Below are 22,769 nucleotides of genomic sequence, written 5' to 3'. Positions count from 1 at the left end.
CAGAGGTGCGAGACCTGCTTGGCCAAGATTTTACAAGTTTGGAAACCAACAGAATAGGTGAATCTAGTAACAGAGTGGCATCTAGCTGTCTTTTTCTGGAAAATGGCAGATGAGGTCCTCCAGGCTAGTTATAGATGATATCTGATTTTTTAAAAAGTATTTTGACAACAGAGAATAGAAACTGGAGATGCACGACCCCTAATAAGGGCAATTATGTGTCGGCAGACTGTTTAAAAGTAAAATCATTTTGAGAAGGTGTTTTTAAAATTGTATTGGATACTCTGGGGTACTTGTTACCAATGGGTTCTTCTTGAACAGAGTTGGTATAAAGAAAAGAGGCCTGGAGTTGGTCATGAATGTAATAATTACAGTAGTAACTGGGGGCACCAAAAAGGAAAGTACTAGAACTACTTGCAAGGCACTTTCCAGAGTAGCTGCTGGAACAGCAGCAAAATGCCTCCGTTCGGGCAGATCGCATTCGGGACGTAAACAGTGGGAGCGGTCTCGCAGCAACTTACAACCCCAAAAGCCAGGAACTTTTCACACCGGATGTACAACATCCTTGCTCTACACTGCAGCTATTAAGTTTGCAACAAGGCACCCTGCTGTCCCCATAGGGACTGCGGTGTTACGACGCAGGAAGTGTGGAAGCACACTTCCAAGATTCGTCCTGACCCCGTTGTAGGGTCTAATCTGGAAAGCGCCTGGGTCTAGTTCTCATTGAGGTGATGAACTGTTCAAACTGTAGCTGGTTGACTGAATGCTCTTCAATGAAAAAAAGTCTATTCTTATAGAAAATGTGTATGTTGGAGAGAAGGCTGGTCTAAAACCCTAAATTACTTTTCTATGTGGAGCATTTTATTTTATTTTTGGTATGATGAAGCATTCGATCATGCGAGTCCTTGCCTGCAATCTGAAGTACAGCCCAGACACAGGCTTGTCTCCCCAAGTGAGAATTAAATTGCCATTGAAAGCTGATTGAGATGAATATGGAACACCTTGATTAAACTGATGCACTTAGTTGAATTTTTTGGGGAAAGAGAATGAGTAATTTATTTCTTGATATATTGATTTTGTTTTTGGATTATGAATTGTTTGATGCAAAAGGAATGTAAAGCCAGATATTTTCTTTTAAATGTCTCTCGAGACTTTTGTGTTTTGAGTATTTCTTAGACAGTTTTGGTTTCAAACCATACAATGTTCATACAATATTCTTTTAAGAATCAAATAAAACATTAAAAACACAGCAGATAAAATATTCCTGCAGTGTCAACAAAAACAGGCAAAAACTTTTCAAATACAAGTATTTTAACTTTTCTTTGAAAAGCTTTGAAAAGCTAGGCGATTTTAACCTCCTAGATCCTTTGGAGTCGGGAGGTATATACATTAATTAAATAAAAATAAATAAAATAACTTGCTAGCAAAACCTATATAAGGGCAGAGGCAATCTTAACACTCCCAGGCTGGAAGCCCCACAAATTGAGGATGGCAGTTAAAGTCTCTGCTCCATGCTCTTTCAAAAGTAATCAACAGACTGTGAAGCAAGCTCTATGAGTGGGGAGGTACATATGGGAGAAGATGTTCCCAAAGATATGAAGGATCCAGACTTTCAAGATAAAAACAAGCATGAAGCCTATTTGAAGCAACCCCACTTCACTTCAAGGTTCACTTTGGAGTTTTGGAAGAATCCCCTATTTGGCTCGACCTGAAGTTGCCCCCACTTTGCTTCAAATCAAACTTTTGGCCCCCACCCCTCAGATCACTTACTAGGACCAGCAGGGGACTAGATTCTTCCTCTTTGCTCCCCACTATGAGAGAACATGGGCTCTCCAGGGTTTCAGTGGGAAGACCTTTCCTAGACTCCAAGGATCAAAGATGGGACCTTCCACCTGCAAACAGATTAGCATTGAGCTACAGTCCTCTCCAAGATGTAGCTTGTAGAAGGCCTTCCTACCTACCTCTTTGCAGCCCAATCCTATAAGCCCTTAACAACTCCATTGTGCCGGGGTTCATCTTAACCCTTATCCAGCCTATTACTGCATTCAGGCACTCATTTAAAGTATTGCTTACTGTTGATGTAAGTGAACAATATAGATGGGTGTCATCAGCATGAAAGTCCAGTTATAGTAGATATATAGTGCCTGTGAAACAGGGATTCCACACACAGAGCTCTTTACAAGATCCCAGTTTACTTGGGAGACTAGCGGATCTTTGTTCTATCATCCACATGCAAAATCTGCCCAGCATCCTGCAGCATATAAAAACAGAAGGAATCCCACAGGAATTGGTAGAGCAAATCTGTCCATTTTTCTATATGGTGGCTCCTAGACAGGCTAAATGCAGGTGCAAATGTCACTATGCATAAAAATACTGGTGCTAGTTATGCACAGCACCAGTATTCCCTCTAATTTTTTTTTAATCTGTGTGTAGAATAAGTTTTGCTCTGGGCAGCAGTATCAAGGCAGTGTGTGCTTGGCATGTGCATTCAGAATGGGGCCTTCCTGATTCAACCTGAACGGGGTCTAAAATTAACTGAGTGGACACCAAAAAACTTGTGAGCGTGCACACATGTGCATGCTTTAGAGGGAACACTGCACAGCACCCAGCTGCATGCAACACTCCTTGGACTGAGCCCATTGTATATTACAGTTATAATAAAAAGAATTGAAAGAATCAGAATTCATTGCATAATGATGTATATGCAAGAGCTAGATTAATAATCTCTTACATAATTGTTCTGCCTCAGCAAGTACTTTTGAGTAGCTGTTGATATTTTTAATTAAGTGCCTGCCGTATACCTTATTAAACATAGTTTTGAGGCATGTTGGTTTAAAGATCTCGCTATCCCAAGTCCCCTCCCTTCCATGCTTTTGCTCTAGTTCTGTTAATACAGACCTCCCTCTGCTGGCAGCAAATATGCCACAGCTATTGATGTGTTGGAATTTCACAGGAATCATGCAAAGCAGGTGATGAGAGGATGCTTGGGTGAATTGAGCAACTCAACCCAAGTTTTAATTGTCAGCTACTGCTTTTAGATAATCTAATATTTTGTGAGTTTTGGAATGATGGGGTGAGGTTAAGGAATGTGGAAGTCATAAACTGACACATATTCTGGGGCCCTGTGTGTTTCTTAAAGGTCCTGCACTATGGAAAACATAAACAATTTCAACTCTACAGAATCCATCACGCTGACTTACCCTTTTTTCCTTAAACCCTTCTGCCGTACATAGAGTGTCCTTCTTAATAGCTTTAATAACATGAAAAACTGCAAGCTAATTTATATTGCATTTTCCCCTAGAGGTTACTGCATGGTTACTGCTCCCTAGTAGGGATGTGTACGAACCAGCTCAACACCTCCTTTGGGAAGTGCTGAACCAACTCAGGTGCCCGCAGCCGAACTGGTTTGGCAGGGTGGGGAGCTGTTCCCTTAAGAAATAGGTGAGCAGTTCCCTACCTGTTCTGCTGAAGCTCCTCCGCTTTTCCAGGCATGGCGTTCACTCTGCCAAAGGCCATGTGTGGCTGCAGCGCTGTTCCCTGCAGCCTTTGTGTGGCATCAGGGAGACATGCGCTCCCACCCAGCCTGTGCTGCCAGAGTCCATTTAGGCACATCCCTACTTCCTGGTCTGAGGCAGAAGCCAGTGTATTTTTTTATTTGTATTTTTTATTAAAACATTTTTATACCGCCCAAAACTTAAGTCTCTGGGCGGTTTACAACAGAATAAAAACAAAGTAAAACATTCATTAAGACAAAAATGGGGGGGACACATTACAACAATTTAAAAATTTAAAAATAATATTTTAAAACAGCATTAAAACCATAAAAACAACATTAATTAAAAGCCTGCGTGAAGAGATGTGTTTTCAAAGACTTTTAAAAAGCTGTCAGAGATAGGGAAGCTCTTATTTCACTAGGGAGTGCATTCCAAAGCCTCGGGGCAGCAGTGGAGAAGGCCCATCCCTGAGTGGCCACCAGACGAGCCGGTGGCAGCTGCAGACGGACCTCTCCAGCAGATCTCAGTGGGCGGTGGGGTTCATGTGGAAGAAGGCGTTCTCTTAAATACCCAGGGCCCAAAGTGTTTAGGGCTTTATAGGTTATAACCAGCACCTTGTATTTTGTCTGGAAACATATTGGCAGCCAGCGTAGCTCCTTCAATACAGGAGTTACATGGTCTCTCCGAGATGAACCAGAGACCAGCCTGGCTGCCGCATTCTGGACCAACTGTAGTTTCTGGACTACGTACAAGGGCAGCCCCACATAGAGCGCATTACAGTAATCCAGTCTGGAGGTTACCAGCAGATGTACCACTGTCTTGAGGTTGTTCACCTCAAGAAACGGACGCAGCTGGCGTATCAGCCGAATCTGATAGAAGGCACTTCTGGCCACTGCCTCAACCTGGGACACCAGGGAGATGCTCAGATCCAGAATTACCCCTAGACTGCGTACCTGTTCCTTCTGGGGAAGTGTGACCCCATCCAGAACAGGCAGATCAAAATCATCTCTCGAGTTCCGACCCCACACAATGAGTACCTCCATCTTAGCCGGATTCAGTCTTATTCCTCATCCAGCCCATCACCGCCTCCAGGCAGGCATTTAGGGAGGTTATGCCCTCTCCCGATGATGCTGACATGGAGAAATCGATTTGGGTGTCATCAGCATACTGATAGCACCCTGCACCAAATCTCCTGATGATCTCTCCCAGCAGTTTCATATAGATATTAAACAACAGTGGAGACAATATGGAGCCCTGAGAGACACCATACAAAAGTTCAGATTTTGAAGAACAACATTCTCCAAGGGACACCATCTGGAACCTGCCCGAGAGGTAGGAGTGGAACCACTGCAAAGCAGTGCCTCCAACTCCCAACCCCCTCAGACGCTCCAGAAGGATACTGTGGTCGATAGTATCGAAAGCCGCCGAGAGGTCCAGAAGGACCAACAGAGTCACACTTTCTCTGTCAATTGCCAGTTTGGAGACCATCCATCAGGCCAACCAAGGCAGTCTCCACCCCATAGCCAGCCCAAAAGCCAGTTTGACATGTAATTATTTATAATATTTATACACCACTTTTCAACAAAAATTTTCAAAGCAGTTTACATAGCAAAAGCTATGAGAAAGTGGTGCCCTACCCCAAAAGTATTTTGCATGGTAATAATTGTTAAAGCTACCTAGTGAAAGTACAGCACAGGGAATCTTGATATATGTTAATGATGCTATACTAGCATCACTCTCTTATATTTTGGTCACTCTCCTATATTTTGCAGGAAGAAAGGAACTGTCTCCATTCAGTTCAGCTTTGCAGCTCTCCAGTAGCTGTTGTGTCGTGTGTGTGCGCGTGCACGCTAATGCATGTGTGTAAAGATTGTGAGCACTTTTGGGGTAGAGCACCACTTTTTCATACCTTTTGCTATGTAAACAGCTTTGAAAATTTTGGTTGAAAAATGGTGCATAAATATTATAAATAATTTCATCTTACTGCTAAAAGGTAGCTTTCCTAATCATCATCATCATCAGTCAGTCAAGATTTAGTGTACAGGTAAGACTGACTTAAAGAGACATTGGCATACTTCTTACAATTCTGTGTGGGTGGGATGAGAAGCATCAGATTAACCCACATTGCCGCTCAGATCACTGGTCTGTGAAATCAGATATCTTGCATCTTATGGTGTCAGATACCTACACTCTGAGAAGGAAGAAATCCTCTGTTAATGTATTATGGAAAGCACTTTGAGGAGGAGGAGGAGGGAGGCTGAGTGCATTTCAGAATAGTGCAGCATTTCTGTCTGAGGCCAGCAGGTGATGCTGCAGCCTAAAAAAAGAATTTGCCTGGTGGTGGGGAATACAGATTTCCCATCAGTGTATCAAACCAGTGCTGGGTTGACTGAAGAATGCGCCTCGCCTGAAGAATGGGGAGGGTGGCGCTGTGCAGACCCCAGCAATGGGGGTAGGAGTGCTCCAAATGGGGCATTTTCATTATCTCACTAATCTCCCCTTTGGTGACCTGCCAGACTTTCCTGGAAGAGAGTGGCAGAAGGGGATTACCAAGTCGGAATCTCCCATCGTGCTGGGCAGCCGCAGGGGGAGGTGGGAGGGATGGGAATGATTGGTGTGCCACCCGCAGGCCTTTATCCCTGCCGGCTGTCACTTAGGCAGGATGGTTTGCAGGCGCTGTTGGATTAAAGCAGAATGGAGGCATCCTGTGGGTTTGGAGCCTTTCTCTATGGCTGAAATAATATTCTCTCTTCCAACCCTCCGCCTTCCCAAGAAAGGCTGCAGAGCGCTGGGAGCCCAAGCGGGATTTGTGTATGGTGTCTAAGGAGAGAGGGGCAGAAGGTTACCCAAAATTGTATTCCCTGCCTGGTTCCACGAGATGGTTCATACCCAGGTGAGCATTCATTTTGGACATCCACCCACACTCCATCTCCACCTTGGAGGCTTGAAGAAAATTATTCTAGCTTTGGAATGTGCTTGTCAGAAGTGGGGAGGGGTACAGGAAAGGCTGTAATGGAGCAGGGGGTTGAAAAATGGAACAAAGAGAGTAACTGATAAGCACCAGTTCAGAATGCAGTCATTCGTGGACCTTTGGATGAAATCAAGGTTAGGACGCTTGTAGTGTGAGGCATGGAAGAAGATTGTTTTGGTATGCTTTTTAAAATGTATATCGCTCCTGAAGCATAGTGCTTCACCAGCAGTCTTTGTTGACGATTATACTGGGTGGGACGGTGAAGCTGGAGGCAGATTGGCCTCTTGCTGTGATTTTTTGCAGCCCTCTGAGAGAGTGGGAAGAGTGATGTTTGCTGTGACTTGGGTTTGCTGGGAGTGTAGGATGGTTGCACCTGTGATGAAGCAGGCTGACTGTGCTCTCATGTGGGTGGAGGAGGCAGAGCAGCTGTGCTGATCTATTTACAGTCATTGCTCCAGCATGAGAGTCATGGCTTCATGTCCTAGATTAAAAACCCTCCTTTTACTTCTGCACAAATTGAGATGTCTGGAAGAGCTTTCTCATGCAATGTCACCCAAACTCTGCAACACAGCTCCAATGCCTCAGGAAGCTCTTGAGTCTGTTGATTGTTTTTTAAAGGCAATCCAGAAACAAAATAATTGCCATGTGGTGCTAGGCCAAAGACTTGTTTACCATAGTATCTTCACAGAAGCCAACCAGAAGCCCAAGGGAACCTCACAAGTGGGCAAGATTGCAAAAGGCACCCCTTATTGTTTATTCATAGCAGTATTCTGCCTCTGGATGTGGCGTTTCCATTCCTAGCTGCCTCCTCCCGCGCAGTTTGAGATAATGCCTTTCAGCATCTTCCTATATCGCTGCTGCCTGATATAGGTGTTTCCGATAGTCTGGGAAACATACCCATGGGGATTTGAACCAGCAACCTCTGGCTTGCTAAGTCACATCATTTCCCTGCTGTGCCATTAGGTGGCTAGTAGCAGTAGTAGAGAGCATCAATACCATAGTCTATTCTTCACTGAACTTCATCTTCTAGAGAAGGTGTCTGGTTGTGGTTGCTTTTTGAGTCCTCTTACATCTTGGGCAGCCTGTGAACTTTTACCCTCTTTTTGCACAGAGGATATTGGTGACTAGGTATGTGCACGGAACTGGTCTGAAGGCCCTTTATGGGCCTCTAAACTGGTTCGAAGAACTGGTGGTTCCGCCAGTCCAACGCCAGGTGGGGTGACTTTTTAAGGGCAGGGGAGGGTGCACTTACCCCTCCCGCTGCTTTTCCCCTGCCGGCGCTCTGTTATTTTCCAAAATCCATGGGCTGGCAGTGTACTTCCCTGCCGCCCCTTCTCCTGTTGTTGGCCGGAAATGCGGAAGTATAGTCTGCGCGTGCGCCCACTGTCATACTCATGCACTTGCCTCGCACATCGCATGCACACGTCACACACACGACATATGTGTATGATGTGCGGCGGGCGCATGCGCGCAGTGACAGGTGTACATGCAGACTATACTTCCACATTTCTGGCCAACAAAGGGGGAAGGTGGCAGGGAGGTACACTGCCGGCCCATGGATTTTGGAAAATAACAGAGCGCTGGCAGGGGAAAAGCGGCGGGAGGGGTAAGTGCACCTTCCGCCGCCCTTAAAGAGCCACACACCCCCACCTGGTGTCGGACTGCAGCTCCGCAATTCCGTGCACACCACTATTGGCGGTCAGTCATTGTACTTTTAGAGTGCTGTCCTATCCAGGAGGAGGTTTCTGACCCCCCAAAATGAAGTCTGTTCTACTTCATTATTTGATCAGGAAGCAAAAGTATAGAAGTAGTAGTGAAGTTTGACACTGATAATACTAGTATCCTTTCAGAAGAGCGCTCATGGAATTAGATTTGTGTCATCCATCAATTTAACTGTCACACACAGACAAGCTACCTTGTTGGAAGCTTGTGCTCTGAAGCAGTGGTTCACAAAATGTGATCTTGGGATGTCTAGTAATTGCGAGGGCAGGCATATGTGCATGTCTTTAGATAGAATGCTAGCCCATCCTAGCCTCCCTTAATCTCAACAAAATACAGATATGTTATATTTATATACCATGGTACATTGTGGTTTGAAGTTACACTATGAATTCCACTGGTATTGATGTTGATGAATGTAACTCTGGAGTTGCTATTCAAATATTTCCTGAATGTTCAATAATTAAGGTGCTTTCCCTTGGGTTTGCCATAAGAGGGAGCTGTGTCCAAAATGGCACCTCAATTAACCTTGCTGGCTACATTCTTTGTTAACTCCATGTTTAGAAAGCTAGGATGATGTTTCAGCTCATTTTCTTGCACAGCTTAGTTACCTGGCCCAAGCTCTCTTGACAGGGTAAAGTTGTGGTAAGACATATGACAGCAGCAGCTGTGCCCCACCTCCTCCCCTTCCCCAAAGCATTGTCATCATGCTTGAAAGATTCTTCAGTCATGAGATAAATCAGTGTCACAGCTGTGAGAGCTAGTCTGAATAGTCTGAAGTCTCCATTGCTTGATTGTAATGGGCCAGATTTAAAACAGTGCAACTAGGTGAATGTCAGCAAAGTTATCATGGGGAAGAAACTGTCCAGTCTTCTTTCTGAATTGTTTTACAAAACTATATGGTGATTGCCACATTCATGTATTGCATCATCCAGCAATGAAACAATTGCATCACCTCTAGGGTGAAACATGGTGCTTTATTTTGTCTGGAGCAAGCACGAGTATGTTTTGTGTTGTGTTTTTTGTTTAATGGCAACTGAGTCTGTTTATGAAATTCTATCTAGGATGGAAAAGTGGGAGAGAAATTCAAAATTATTTAAATGGCCTTATGAAACAAATCCTCTTTCTCTTTCTGCAGCTCTTGTCAACAGCAGTTATCCAGTCATATTCTTTATATTCAGGTAGGGTTAGTACAGGGGTTCCCATCAGTGTTCCAACTAATAGGGATTCCCAGATGTTGACTACAACTCCCAGAATCCCCAGCAGCAATGGCTTTTGCTTGGGGATTCTGGGAGTTGTAGTCAACAATATCTGGGGATCCCTGTTAGAGGGAACACTGGTTCCCACCTTGTGGTACTCCAGATGTTGCTGAATTACAACTCCCTCATCCCTAGCCACAATAAATTGTAGCTGAGGGTGATGGATGTTGTAGTTCCACAGGTTGGGAAGCTTTGGGTTAGTACAAGCATTAGCTTCTCCATCTCCTCTTTTCTATCCCAACTGATATTTCCTTACTCTGTAATGAATCTTGATGGGTTTTCAGAAGATGGACAATCTTGGATTTATAGATGGGCTTTGATTTGGGCTTCCTGAATGAAAATCCTTGCAAGTAGAATTTCATCATGAAAAATAAGTCTGATGTGGTACTCACTCCAGAGTCCTTAAGAAAATAAAATCAGGAGCTGGCAATAGAACTCCTGACTTTTTTGCTACTTGTATTGTTAAACTGCACTCTGTAGCTTAGAACAAAAGTCTTGTGGCACCTTAAATACCAACAAATGTATTGTAGGATAAGCTTTCATAGATTATAGGCCACTTCATCAGATGCATGAAGTGTTATTCTACATGTGTGAATGCTTAATGTATACTACATTCAGTAACAAAAGCCAAACAGTGCTGTAGCCAGGTAGGCTCCAGATGCCAGAAGGATACCATCATACATAAAACTGTAATATAAAGGAAAAGGGGAATGACAAAACAGAGTTCACTTAAAAACCTTTCTAGTCATACCTTTGGCTGAGGAATGTGGAAATTTCTGTCGAAAAAAGATTTAAAGTGATCTCTGCTTTGTTAGCCACCTATTTATTTATAAATACATTATACACATGGGTGTGTGAGAGAGTTGGAAGGCACCTTGGAGATCAGCTAGCCCAACTCCCTGCTCAGTGCAGGAAACTGCTACAGCATCCCTAACAGATGGCCATCCAGCCTCTATTTGAAAACTTCTGAAGAAAAAGAGCCCACCACTGCATGAAGCATATTTATTTATTTATCTGTTTATTATATATGTATGTATATGTGTGTGCTTGTATATAGACAGACAGACAGACAGACAGACAGACACACACACACACACAGAGGTTCAAAGTATTTCTATGATCATCTTGTAAAAAATTTCTTGGATCTTCCACCTTCACTATTACTCTGTAACCCTACTTTGGAATGGATGTTCTTCTAATTGTACCTTGATTTCAAAAACTCTAGGAAACAGATCCCTCTGACTTTATGGCCTCATCTTTTCTGCAGTTGGAGCCTGGTTTTCCATTGCTTGAAGCTTGCCTCCTGATTACTACATCATAACCTTTGCCCTAATTCCTATATGGCATAATATTGCAGTTCGTTGCTTCTCTCTGCCCCAATAATAGAAAAGTTCAGATTGGTTCCATTGAGTACTTCTCATCCTTCAAAATCCAGGCATGCCTTCTGTCTACACTGCAGACTGGAGCTTGTAGCCTGGGAAAGTTTGTAAATGTTTGCATCTTCTGATAAGGCATTTTTTCCTTGGCTGCAGTGAGGCATGGATATAGCAATGGCTGTGCCAGCTGGCTTCTGACCGTGTTAGGTTTCAGGATTTTGCCTCCCCATAACCTTTGAAAGATTGAATTACTTAGAACTTGTCATAGTCGACAACTGTCTGGGGGATGGAACTGCCTCAGAGAACTGAAGGGGTTGGTCGGTTCAAGAAATACATTTTAGAAGCCAGACAGAAACCAGAACATAAACCAGAGGAGAAGAGTATTTTCATACTGGAAAGGAAGACAATGGTGAAGGCAAAAGAGCATCCTTGGGAGACATTTTGAATAATGAAAATAAATGCTCAAGCACAGTGAATTCTTGGACCGAGGGCTCTGGAGATCAAGGTTGACTTCATTGCAACTTCAAGAGTATCCTTTGTACTGCAATATGGTTTGGAGATAGGTGCAGGACTTAAAGTGATTCAACTTTTTAATCTTACTGGGGCTTCCTTAAATTGAATTTCTCTCCAAGGGAGAATAAATTTCTCAGATTTACTGTAATAATTAGGAGGTCTGCAATGGAGATAGATGATAAAATATGGTTTTAAAACAGATGTACATAGATACATCTGAGGCATCTTAATACTTCATGTTACATTTTTCGTTTACTTCTAACCTTAACAAGTTTGTTTTTTGAGGTCAGCTAGATAAGTTAGTGAGAGGACGGATGCTTTCAGGGCTTAAGGGTCTGAGACTGGAAAGATAAAAAAGTTATTTGGCTGCAAAAAATTGGCATCTCTATTTGATTGATTGATTGATTGATTGATTGATTGATTTAGCCTCCTTGTTCCATCACTTCCCATGTATAAAATGTGGATAATGGCTGCCCTCTTCCTCATGTGCTGAAGATATTTGGATGCTGTAGAAGGAGCTATACTTCCTGGTATGCTGGTGAATCTAGTCTTAATCCCACCCACCACCCACCCCTGCTTTCCCCTTGGTTAGTTCCAAAACCAGAATGTATTTCTTTTTCTTTCAGTGTGGGGAGATGATTTAGCAAGGGTCTGGGTAATTCTTGCCACAATCAATGTCCCATTGTCCTCAGCCAATGGACAGGAGCCTCAGCCTTTTTCTATAGCTTAGAATTGGGGAGAGGGCAGGAATTCTCACTTTCAAAATAAGACACAGCCTTTCTCTCCAGCTCCAAGTCTGTGACATGTCCTCACAGTTGTGCTAGGCTTCTAAGGCCCTACATTGCCCCAAACAAATGTGAGATGAGGGCAATTTCCACCGTTCCCAGGGGAGCAGTCAGTAATCTTGATCGTGATGCTGTGAGGGAGGCTAGCAATAGCATATTGCAAATGGTGAGGGGCAGAAGGCTGAGAGAGAACTGGCTGGCCTAAAGTATCTAGTGAGTTTCTGATGGAGAAATGATTTGAACCCTGGACTTTCCAGCTCACTATCTTCAGTCATTATGCTACATCTGCTTTAGAGATCTTCAGAAATATGAATAAGCTCAAATTATTAAGATATGTAATTCCCCTGTGCCTTTCCTCCAGTATCTTATTAAAAGTAGTGAAATCAGCAGGAAGGAGCCACATTCCATATTCATGAGTGCTGTGCCATCAGTGAAAATTGTGCACTAGGGCTCCTGTGTTTGATCTTAGGGAATACGTTCCTCCAAATCTTACTGAAGTCAGTGGTTGACAGTCCTGACTAATGAAGTTTCATTGTTCTTTGGGGAGAGTTGCTGTTTCTGGACTGCAGAGTAGCAGTGTTGCTGGTTGCACAGTGCCTCTGCGGGGGACAGAAAAAATTGCCTCGCTTGCACTCTGCCTTAGTCTGGAAGGCAGCAGCAGTGTGCACAGAGTGCAGACAAATCTTTAGGAAGTCAGCCAGTGAGTTCATATACTGACATGTTTTAATTTGTTCAGCAGCTAACAGAATGGTGGGAGTGATATGATTTTTTTTTAACTTGTGCTTTTTGAGAAATAACGCATGTCATATAAGCCAGGATTAATACAGACTCTGGGTATGGGTGTGTTGGTGTAGGACTTCATATTGTTTCTCTACCTCTTTTTTCCTAAGCTCAGTTAAATGCTTGCAAAAAGAAGTGCTGAGCCCTTTGGGCAAGAATGCTAAAGATAGGCAATGATCAAAAGCACTCATCAGTAAAGGTGGAACGCTGGTTCTTTTTAGCCAGTGGTGGTTGTCACTGTTTTTTACTGTAGCGGAGAGTAGAGAGAATCAGCGACCAGGATGGTTTTTAATTTGTGGGAGGGAGCCCACTGAGAGAAGATGAATTACCTTTGTGTATCGATGTATTTTTGGAGAGAAGGGGACCAAATATAATGAACAGTAGAAGTACAGACTTGCACAGCATAAATATATAACCAACACATATAAAAAATGTTGAGGTCATTCTTACAACCAACTCTACCCATTTAGGGCAGTATGCCCTAGTATGCCCAGGAAGGGCTGGTTGTGTGGAGCACCGGGATTGTTCCTGATCCCGGTGCTCTATCCCCAGGTTTCCCTGCTTCTTAACCTGGACTAAAACGGAGGTAGGAGGATGCACATGCACCTCCTACCTCACTCCTGGGCCGTGTAGGTGAGCAGCAACTCTTACCGGGCTGCCAGTAGCCATCTTACTCATAGAGCTGGGTGGGGGGGTGAGTGGCCCAGCAGCACGGAAAAATCCCAGTCAACATTCTTCTCGCATGGTGCATTATGGGGTACTTGGCTTCCTGGCTTCCTTCTCTCCCGCACCCAATTGCCATTGAGCTTGCCGTAGCGCCAGTCATGTGGGCATGCGGCACAGCAGAGCCCGGGAGCAACAGGAATCATGTGGGGGAAGGCAAGTAGGCTCCTGTCTTCCCCACAGCCGTCCTCAGCCTCAGTCCCACCAGTCGTGTGAACGACCTTAGTATCTTCTATCTTGTGGTAACAACATCTTCACAACAAAAATAACAGCTCAGTCTTAAGCATGTTTACTTAGAGCTGAATTTCCTTGTGTTCATTCAGTGCCACTTACAAGTAAATACTCTTTTACTTTTATTTACAAGTAAATAAAAAAGTTAGGTTTATAGCCTAACTTAAGCCATTTATGATATGCCAGCCAAAATAACAGAAAAGAACCCTATACCAAAATTATCTCTCATTAGATCTTTAAAAAAAAATCTTATATAAGTACTCCATTTCCATTTTGTCTACAAATCTTATTTCATGTAACTATTCTATCTTTGAAGGAATTTTGGTTGACAGCCAATATGATGGCATCTTTACTATCCTATCTTTTGTGTGTGTCTCTGCCCTGCCCTTCCAAAAGCATCTTCCACATTGTGGAAGAATGCAGTTCATTTCTGACATCAATCAAATGAGGGCAAGAGTGACCACATAGTTCCCTCATGATTTTGTTAGAGCTGCAAACTGAGAAGAAGTTTTCATGCTGGTTCTGCTAGATAAAGTACCCTAGTTATCCTTTACTGCTGTTTAGTATTGAGTAGCAGGGAAGAAGGCTTGGCTGTGATAGAATATACTTATGGAAGAATACATGTTTTATTTATTTTATTTTACATTTTATATCCCGCTCTTCCTCCAAGGAGCCCAGAGCCTTCCAGTGCTCTTAAATTGTTTTAAAGGGTCTTTGATGTTTGTGAACCTCCCTGAGCTATTTTGTAAGGGCAGTCTAAAAATCGAACAAATAAATAAATAAATAAATAGTAAAAAACAGTGTAACATGTTAAAAATGTTACACTGGAATTAAAAATTGCCATAGATTTTTCAAGAAAGATCCTGGGCAGGATTCGAGATTACTATGTGCTCTTTCTTTTAGATCTTTCTCTGTAACCTCTATTGTTTTGTTTTGATGGAACATTTTTCTACCTATACTCATTCATGTGGAATCAGTAGATGCAAATTGGGTAGGAAAAGTGAACAAAGATTTATAGATTTAAAACAGCATTCTCAATGCTAGTTGTTCTTGGATATGCTGATCAAATCTCACTTGTCACAAATAGGGAAGAAAGAGACTGACCACCATTCCCTGCTTCACGGTTCATTCTTCCAGTCTGAGGTTTTGCCTTGTCCGGTTTATGGCCAAGATGAGACAACCTTTGTCTCTCCAGGGGCATTGCTAGGTGCTTAAAAGATCTGGGGTCCTGGCATACAACCTTCCTTTGAATAATTAAACTCAACCATATCTCCCCCCAAAATAATTGTTTTTTTAAAAAGTATCTAATATTATAATACAGCACTTGTAAAGGTGGAAGTAGCTGAGGGCTAGGTGAGGCTAAGAGCACTCTCCCATGCTCTGTGCATGTGCCTTCCCTGCAGCACTTCCTTTCTGGAAAAGGTCATGGAGGAGGGAGGTGGCTGATGAGAGGTGCCTCTGAACAGTTCTCTGGGGTCCTTTGCCCCATGGCCACCCCCTAATGACATCGCTGCATCTCTCCTCTGGCAAGAATGTTTATGGCAGATGACCTCCCCCTTAGCATGCTTTAGCCATCCTGTCATGCTTGTAATCAGGATACTTAAAAACAGATGTGTAAATAGTTTCTCACCTATTCGCCTGTGGTAGTATGGAATGCCACCAGGTAAACAAATACAGAAGCTTACCTAAATCAGATCTCTCTCTCTCTCTCTCCACCCCCTCCCCTCCCCTCCACCCCCCTCCATATGTAGATGTGTCACACATGGCTTACTTACAGTGGTAAACATGGGCTGCTTAGGGAGTAAAAATGCTATGGGTGAGAAACTCATTTGCTTAACTGGAAAAGGAAAAAGCTGCAAGCTTTTATTGGCATAGAAAACAGTGTAGTTGAGGAACAGTGATAGAAGCTGGGAAGTTGGTGTTCTGTTCCACGGCTTCTCCTTGGCTTTCATCATGATTATGGCTAAAACATATTCTTAAACCTGATTTTAATTCTGAGTGTCATAACTGGGAATACCTTTAGACTTCCATTTCATAATCGTTATACATATTTCTCTTAGGCATACCCATCGCTAATCCCATGAGGCAGCTTTCACAAGAGTTTGCAGGCAGCTGCTGAATAGCTACGGGGATGGGCGGGAGGGAAGAAAATGGCGGTGGCAGCTGGCTGGCGGGGAAACAAAACGGTGGCGAACAGCTGGTCTGCAGGGGAAGAGGGCGGACAGGAAGAAAATGGTGGCGGCAGGGGGAGTAGCGGCCAGCCGGTGGGCAGGGGAAGCACTGGGGCAGATGGCGGTGGAGGCGTGTGGATGGGTAGGTGGGTGGGGGAACAGCTGCAGAGGCGGGCAGGCAGGGAAGAAGATGGTGATGGCGGCAGTGGGGGCGGCAGAAGTGAACTGTCAGTAATCTAGGCACCCAGTAGGGGGGTCTAGGATATAGCTCACGAAAGTCTGGGTAGCAGAGGCTAAAGCACAGCTCAGAATCTCTCTCTGGCTCAGGCTGCAGGCTGTCGACACTATGGATGACGTATGTTGTCTTCCAGCGGCTAACTGCAAGCTGTAGATGTGCTTTATAGTCCAAGCTGATAACTCTCAGCTGACAGGGATTCAAGGCTTATCAGCCCTCTGCAAGAGGTATTTACGTCTCCTGATGGATTCCAGATGTGCCTGCTGCCTTGTGACCCGCCTCTGCTGTGGAGTCAGTGGGGGTTGCCTGCACAATTCATCCTCCGGTTCATCAGTCCCTGTCTCTGTTGCCTCAGACTGCTGTGTTTGCTCCGGGACATCAGCCGGACCTGCCTCAGCCATCTCTTGGGAACTGACAGCCGGGCTCTGCCCCTCAGGCACCCTTGCATTGGCTGGAGGGCTGTCAGCATCCCCTTCCTCCTCGCTGTCTGAGACCAAGGGCGTGACACGAACTAGAGGCACAGATGTTCTGCACCCGGCCCAGCTAGTTCCATTTGATTATTTTTCGTTAGGGTTTGCATAGCACTCACCACAGCAAAATAAATAAATAATTGTATGTATATGTATCTCATGCTGGTTTACTTAGAAGCCTGGTCAGCATCTGAAAATTTTGGGCTGCTTTCTTGATTTTTTGGGCTGATTTCTTGGTTTTCTTGAATGTGAATAACTTTCCCTTTTTTATTTGGTGCTTGCCAGGTCTTTTTTTTTAATCCATGCTGGTGTGTCCCATGGCCTATGTGGTGTGTGCATAAGAGACAAACTGGCTGTGACCATGGCAGACATGCTCCTTCTCATGTGTCCACCCTATTTACATGTAAAGTCTGGGTAAAAGCCTTAAAGTAAGAGAAGCATGTAGGAAAAGAGAGTTGAACCCTCCTTCTTCTGGCATATTATTTCCCCTCACTTTGTTGCTCCAGTCATTTTTCTTCATCCCCACCTCACTTCTGGTATTGGAGCAAGGAAGAGAACAGTCCCTCGAGCAATGGACTGAGGGGTGAGGGTTCCATGACCCTCTCTCGTGCATCTTTTAAAGTTAAAGAAAGATCCTCAGTCCTAATGTATTTTTGACCAAGTCCTATTGCATTAAGTATGACCCTAAGATAATGTGTGTGAACCTTTTCTCATCGCACAAGGGTCAGAGGAGACCCAGTGAAAATACCAAATTCACACAATGAGCAATTGACCTGTAGATTTCTCTTTGATGTATTCTGGAATTTCCAGTTCCCACACTGATATCAACCCATGTTGCATCAATCTGCTGGCCCACATGACTGACAGGGGGGCAGCATGGGCTGGGCAGACTGCATATCTGGCTTCCTATACCGAGAGTGACGCTTTTATGTGTTCCTAGTTTCTACAGCACTGAACCACAGGAAAGGAAACTGTCTGGCTATGCCCTTAATTAACGGAGATAATAAGGGAGAAACGGCAGATAGGGATTTCAGAGAGACACTGCAGAGAGATTTCAACCTGTTGCTGTCACTGTGTAATCTAACTCTCTTCAAAGCAGCCTTTGTTGATTTACCAGCAGGTCCAAGCATGCATTGTTTTCCTTAGAGGGGCTGGGTTGGACCCCTGCTGTGATGATGAAGCTTCGGGAACTTTCCCTAGCATAGGAAAGCCCTTAAATGGCCTTCCCCTTGAAACCCAACCAAGGAGCAGCAAATTCTCATGCTTAATGGATGATCTGGGTTTTAAATTTGCAGAGGTGAGTCAGTGCGTTGTTGTAACAAGCCTATTTGAGTTAGCCATAATCTGACACCCTTTTATTTGTTTAGCCTTCCACATCAAACCATGTTGTTGATTCTTAACGCCTCCCCCTTCAGTTTATAGAGACAAATTCCCCTTAAAAGTTCATTCGCTCTCTCTCGCTCTCTCTCTAGCTGTGTTAACAATTTGTGTTTGATAACCAATATAAACCAATATAAAATGTATTTAAAACAAAGGAAACAATATTAAAACAGTTCAAGGCAGAAAAACAAAAATCAAGACGTAGATTGTTTGCTTTCTCCTCTCACCATTATAGGTAATGTTTTGTACTGCAATACCATTGAGATGTTCCATTACACAAGGAGTTGTATGGCTACCAACCAAGAAGAATGTTTCAGTCAGCATGGAAAGAGAAAGTAGTTGTATTTCATTTTATTAATGAGGAACTAGGAGACTAATTATTTAGAATAGCCTGCTGAGGGTCACATTCTCCACCCCCCGGCAGATTGTTGAGTTGAATTTCTGCCTTCTGTAGTGCAACCTTGCATTTTGATAGCAGGATGTAGTCTGGCAAGAGAAGCTCCAAAATAAGCACAACACAAGAATAATCCACAAGAGTGTGTGGAGAAATATTTATTTTTTTAAAAACAACAACAGATGTGACCAGTGCGCGTGTGTGTGTGTGTGAGTGAGAGAGAGAGATTGAGAGAGAGAGAGAGAGAGAGAGAGAGAGAGAGAGAGAGAGAGAATACTTATCTGCTTGGAGGTTCTTCTTGTTAATGGAAAGCTTGCCTTTATCAATTTTATAGCGTTTGTATGCCCTGGTTCAGACACAGAAGGGCAGTAGCTAGTCTGTGCATGATGAATGAGAGATAGCCTTATTCCAGAGTGGGGAGTTGTGGAGAGGGGAAATGCTGTGTTAGTTATCCCCTCCTCTCTCTATAGGTCAGATGATGTATGTGCCAGTGTGCAAAATGGAGGTGGCTCAGCCTACAAATGAGAACATGCACAGGACCTGGATCGAACTGTTTTCAGACCCAAGTGTGGTGAAGACCCTTGTTACATTACTCAAGTTCATCGTTCAAGAAGGGCTCATTGTGCAAAATCAGCTAGTCTCAATATGAAATTTGAAGATTTGGTGAGGGTGGGGGTGGGGAGGTGGCGTGAAGCTGACAAGGGCCTTCTCCACATTTGACTTGGAGACAGATCAGTTTCTGTTCCCTGCAAGCCACTGCTTTGCAGTGTGAGAGCTGGGGTTAGAGTCACAATATGAAACAGGAGTGAGGGGACTGTGAGTTGTCTTCATCACTGATGGCGAGCACTAACCAATAAGTGCCTGTGACACTGAAGCAACTACCTTCCATTCCAAATACCATTCCAGATTGCAGTTGCTCCTCTAGCTGGGGAAAGAATAACATTCCCCCAGCAACTATATACTACAGTGACTACTGGGTGAAGGACAGGCAATTGTCACTTAAAGAAGTTGAGAATAATTATGCTCCTTGAAGTCAGTCTGCTATCTGGGAGAGAGAAGAAACTGCTCCAGCCCATACCTGCTGTGTAGGGTAGTCCTGTTGCAAGGTTTGCCTTCAACATCCCAAGCAGATTCTGTGGCCCAGCACCAGGGAGTCTGTTTCAGTGAAGCTTTAGTTAGGACCAGATTTTTCACTCTCAAAGCAGGAGACTTAACAGCCTTTGTAAACAGCCTCAGTTATGTTTTGCTGCTCATAGATACACAGAGTGAGATCATCAGCAGCCGTCATGAATGTGAAATACTCTGTATGTCCTGACACTTATATGCCAAATTGGCCTGGTGGCAGGGATGGCCTGTAAGAACCTTCTAGTGTATTGTTATGCACCATGAGGTTGTCCTGCTGTTGCTTTGAACTTGAAGTGCTGTCTCCCAAGAGTAGATGGCTCATAAGCAAGGCTGATTAGTGATATTTGCTGCTCTCTGAATGCTTTGGGGGAGAAACAACCAAGCATCAGACTATGTCTCCCCCGGTGTCTTCTTGCATGTTCTTTCTGTCTCCAGGTTCACTCTGTTCTCCACAGCACTAGCCAGGGCTTACTGTTCTTGGCTGCTGATACAGAAGCTTCAGTTCTCCAGCGCAGACAACACACATGCCTGCCTGCCTTAAAAAAAAAAAAAATCCTTCATGGTCCATATGTCTCTATCAGCACGCAGCCTTCCAATCCTTAACTTAAGTCATGACAGGAGGAAGAAAATTTTCTTGTGGAAGAATTGCCAGTTGAGCTTCTTACCAAAGGTGTTCCTCATGCCAGAAATGCACCCTTCTGACTCTTGTCCTGGGAAAAAGATACTGCTGCTCAACTCTTTATTGGGAGTATTTGTAAGTACAGTCCTCTTACTTCTGCTTTAGCAAGGCAAAGTGTTTCAGGGGCATGGACCCATCTAAATGCAAATGCTAAAAGGATACTTGGGGATAAAGTTACTGGGTTCATGAGACTCTGCAAGGCCCCTGATGGCAAGATTCCACATTAAGAGCTGGGAGATAACACAAACGTGGTGCCTGCTTTCTAAGCCAGAACAGTCAGTCTTGAGGGAAATGGTAATAGTGAGGAAGGAATGTGGAATGTGCAAATTGTCACATTCATCGTGGCTATGGTCTTGGTCCTAAGGACACTGCTGTCTCAATTTCAGCCACACACAAAAAGTCTCCTTTTCCCACTGTGATACATTTCTCCTTCTTGCCCTATTTAAAGAATGTCTGGTAGCTTGGCTGACATTCTGGTTTAACTAAACAAATTTGTCATTTTTGTGTCAGCAGTTGTCAGCTCAGGTCTTTTGAGTTGGATGTTGTGCCTGTTCCAGCCAGGACTCTGTAAAGTTCAGAGATCCAGCACTATCAGTGTGGCTATCAAATGGAATATTTGAAAATGAAATAAGACCCTTAGCTTATTTTAGACACATGGGGGCAGAATTTATGAAACTCCTGCAATTTGGGCCAAGTCCCCCCCCCCCCCGCCCCGCCCCGCCCCGCCGATTTGACCTCAGCATTCTGAGCCAGCCAAAGAAGGTGTTGTTTAACTGGCAGGATCTGGAAATACATACCTCTTGCCTACTATTTTGAGCAGAGGTTGCTCAACACTGTCCTATTCCTGTCCCGTACTCAAACAGGTTATTGATGATCTGACTATTATTGAGAATGGGCCTTCCATTCCCCAACTCAGAGGTGGAAACTAATTGCTGCAGCATTAATAGAACAGGGGTGGCCAACCTTAGACTCTCCAGCTGTTGTTGGTGTAAGACTTCATCATCCCCAGCTGCAATTTATTGAAGGTGTTTTGTGTTGTGGTCAGCAACAGCTGGAGAACCTCAGGTTGTCTGTTAACAGACTTAACTTTTAATGGACTAAAAAGGTGCCTCCACAGGTAACAGCTTTTTTCCCTTTAAAAATTACATTTTTAATGCAAGTGCTTTTAAATGCTTCAGATGGCAAGCACCATCTGAAGCATTCCTCCTTTTCTCTCACATGGGAGGGAACATCTCCTAAGAGCTTGCTACATCATATACAAATTGCCTAAAACAAAAAGAAAAGTGTGTTTCTTCCTTTAGAACTATAGTTTTTTACTCATCTACAAATTTAATCAATGAATTAGATCAATTAAAATGCATATGATTAAATAAATGTAGTTTTCATCAAGTGAGAGCCCTATTAGTAACAGAGTTGTCGTAGCTCAAGAGTGCTTAACCTGTGGCCCATTGGTCATGTTCAGTACATAGAACCTCCTGTGGATGGTTGAAGCTGGTCAGCTCTTATGTTGAATGGGGCCTAGGGTCATATGTTTCCCAGATATATGGGCCTCCACCTTGAGCTAATGGATTGATGGTAGAGATATTTAAACATATCTGGGAAGCATATGACAAAAGAGGTAAGAATTCAGATTTATGGATTTAAATGAAAATTCTCTGCTCCTGGAGTCCAAGGGCATCTCACGTGTGGGTTATGTGATCCCATGTTACTCCAGAGACAGGACTAAGTCAATTAGTATTGCTGCGAGGAGCTAATCCTCCTCAGTTCTTTTAGTCCTGCAAGGCTCCAGGCAGCGCCTTTCTAACTCTCCTGGGTTTTTCTCTCCTTCCTGCTAAAATTTCCTTCACTTCTCAGCCTCTTCACCCCCCGCCCTCTGCTCTTCTCCCTTCCTCCTTATGCTGCATGCAAAGGGTTGGCAGGGTATTCCACATTACAGTACCGAGGGGAAAGAAGAGTTCAGGCCGTCTCTCAGCCTTTGGAGCTGCAGCAAAGCCCCCTACAGGGCAGACCTCATCAGCAGTTTCCGTTCTCTGCCACAGTGCTCCGGAACATGCCACTGCCGCCAATCAGTTGTTTGGCGGTGTTCCGGAGCCCCAAACAATGCCAGCAGCCATCGTGGAGGGCGGGGAAGCGGCCTGAGCACCAACTCTGTTGCCACTTCCTACCAGCCCTCCCTGCAGACCACCAGCAGCGGTGGCATTCCGGCTGCCCCTGCACACCCATTGAGGCCTCGCAGGGCGCACAGAAGGCTGAATGGGCCAAATCCCACCAGCGATGGTATCTTCCAGCCAGGAGGCCTTCAAGAAGATGCAAAGTAAAGCAGGGGCAGCACCTGATACCATGGCAGTGGGCACTTCTCTTATGAAGCAATTGCTGCCCGCCCCCCCATGGTGGTAACAAGGAGCTTGGCTATGACTGGCACATCTGAACTGGTGAGCTCGGCCCACGATGGGTCTACTGAATCTGC

At 44.2% G+C, this 22,769-nt stretch overlaps 1 protein-coding gene across 9 annotated transcripts in view; it reads left to right on the top strand.

Annotated features, from left to right (window-relative positions):
- Window positions 1-22,769, top strand: part of TMCC2 (transmembrane and coiled-coil domain family 2) — a 145,752-nt gene that overhangs the window by 72,511 nt on the left and 50,472 nt on the right. For 2 of the 9 annotated variants that reach the window (XM_053246991.1, XM_053246993.1), the window contains exons 1-2: window positions 11,117-11,345; window positions 20,242-20,377. The exons of 6 other annotated variants lie outside the window; for them this stretch is intronic. In XM_053246991.1, the coding sequence (XP_053102966.1) occupies window positions 11,275-11,345; window positions 20,242-20,377 (207 nt within the window). In that variant the 5' untranslated portion in view covers window positions 11,117-11,274. Of the gene's footprint in view, window positions 1-5,886; window positions 6,385-11,116; window positions 11,346-20,241; window positions 20,378-22,769 lie in introns of those variants that run through there. One more of the 9 variants, XM_053246992.1, reaches the window with a different exon arrangement.

This window comes from Hemicordylus capensis, chromosome 4 (genome assembly GCF_027244095.1).
Source record: "Hemicordylus capensis ecotype Gifberg chromosome 4, rHemCap1.1.pri, whole genome shotgun sequence".
NCBI lineage: Eukaryota > Metazoa > Chordata > Lepidosauria > Squamata > Cordylidae > Hemicordylus > Hemicordylus capensis.
Note: the sequence above shows the minus strand (reverse complement) of the source record. Positions and strands in the feature narration are given on the sequence as shown.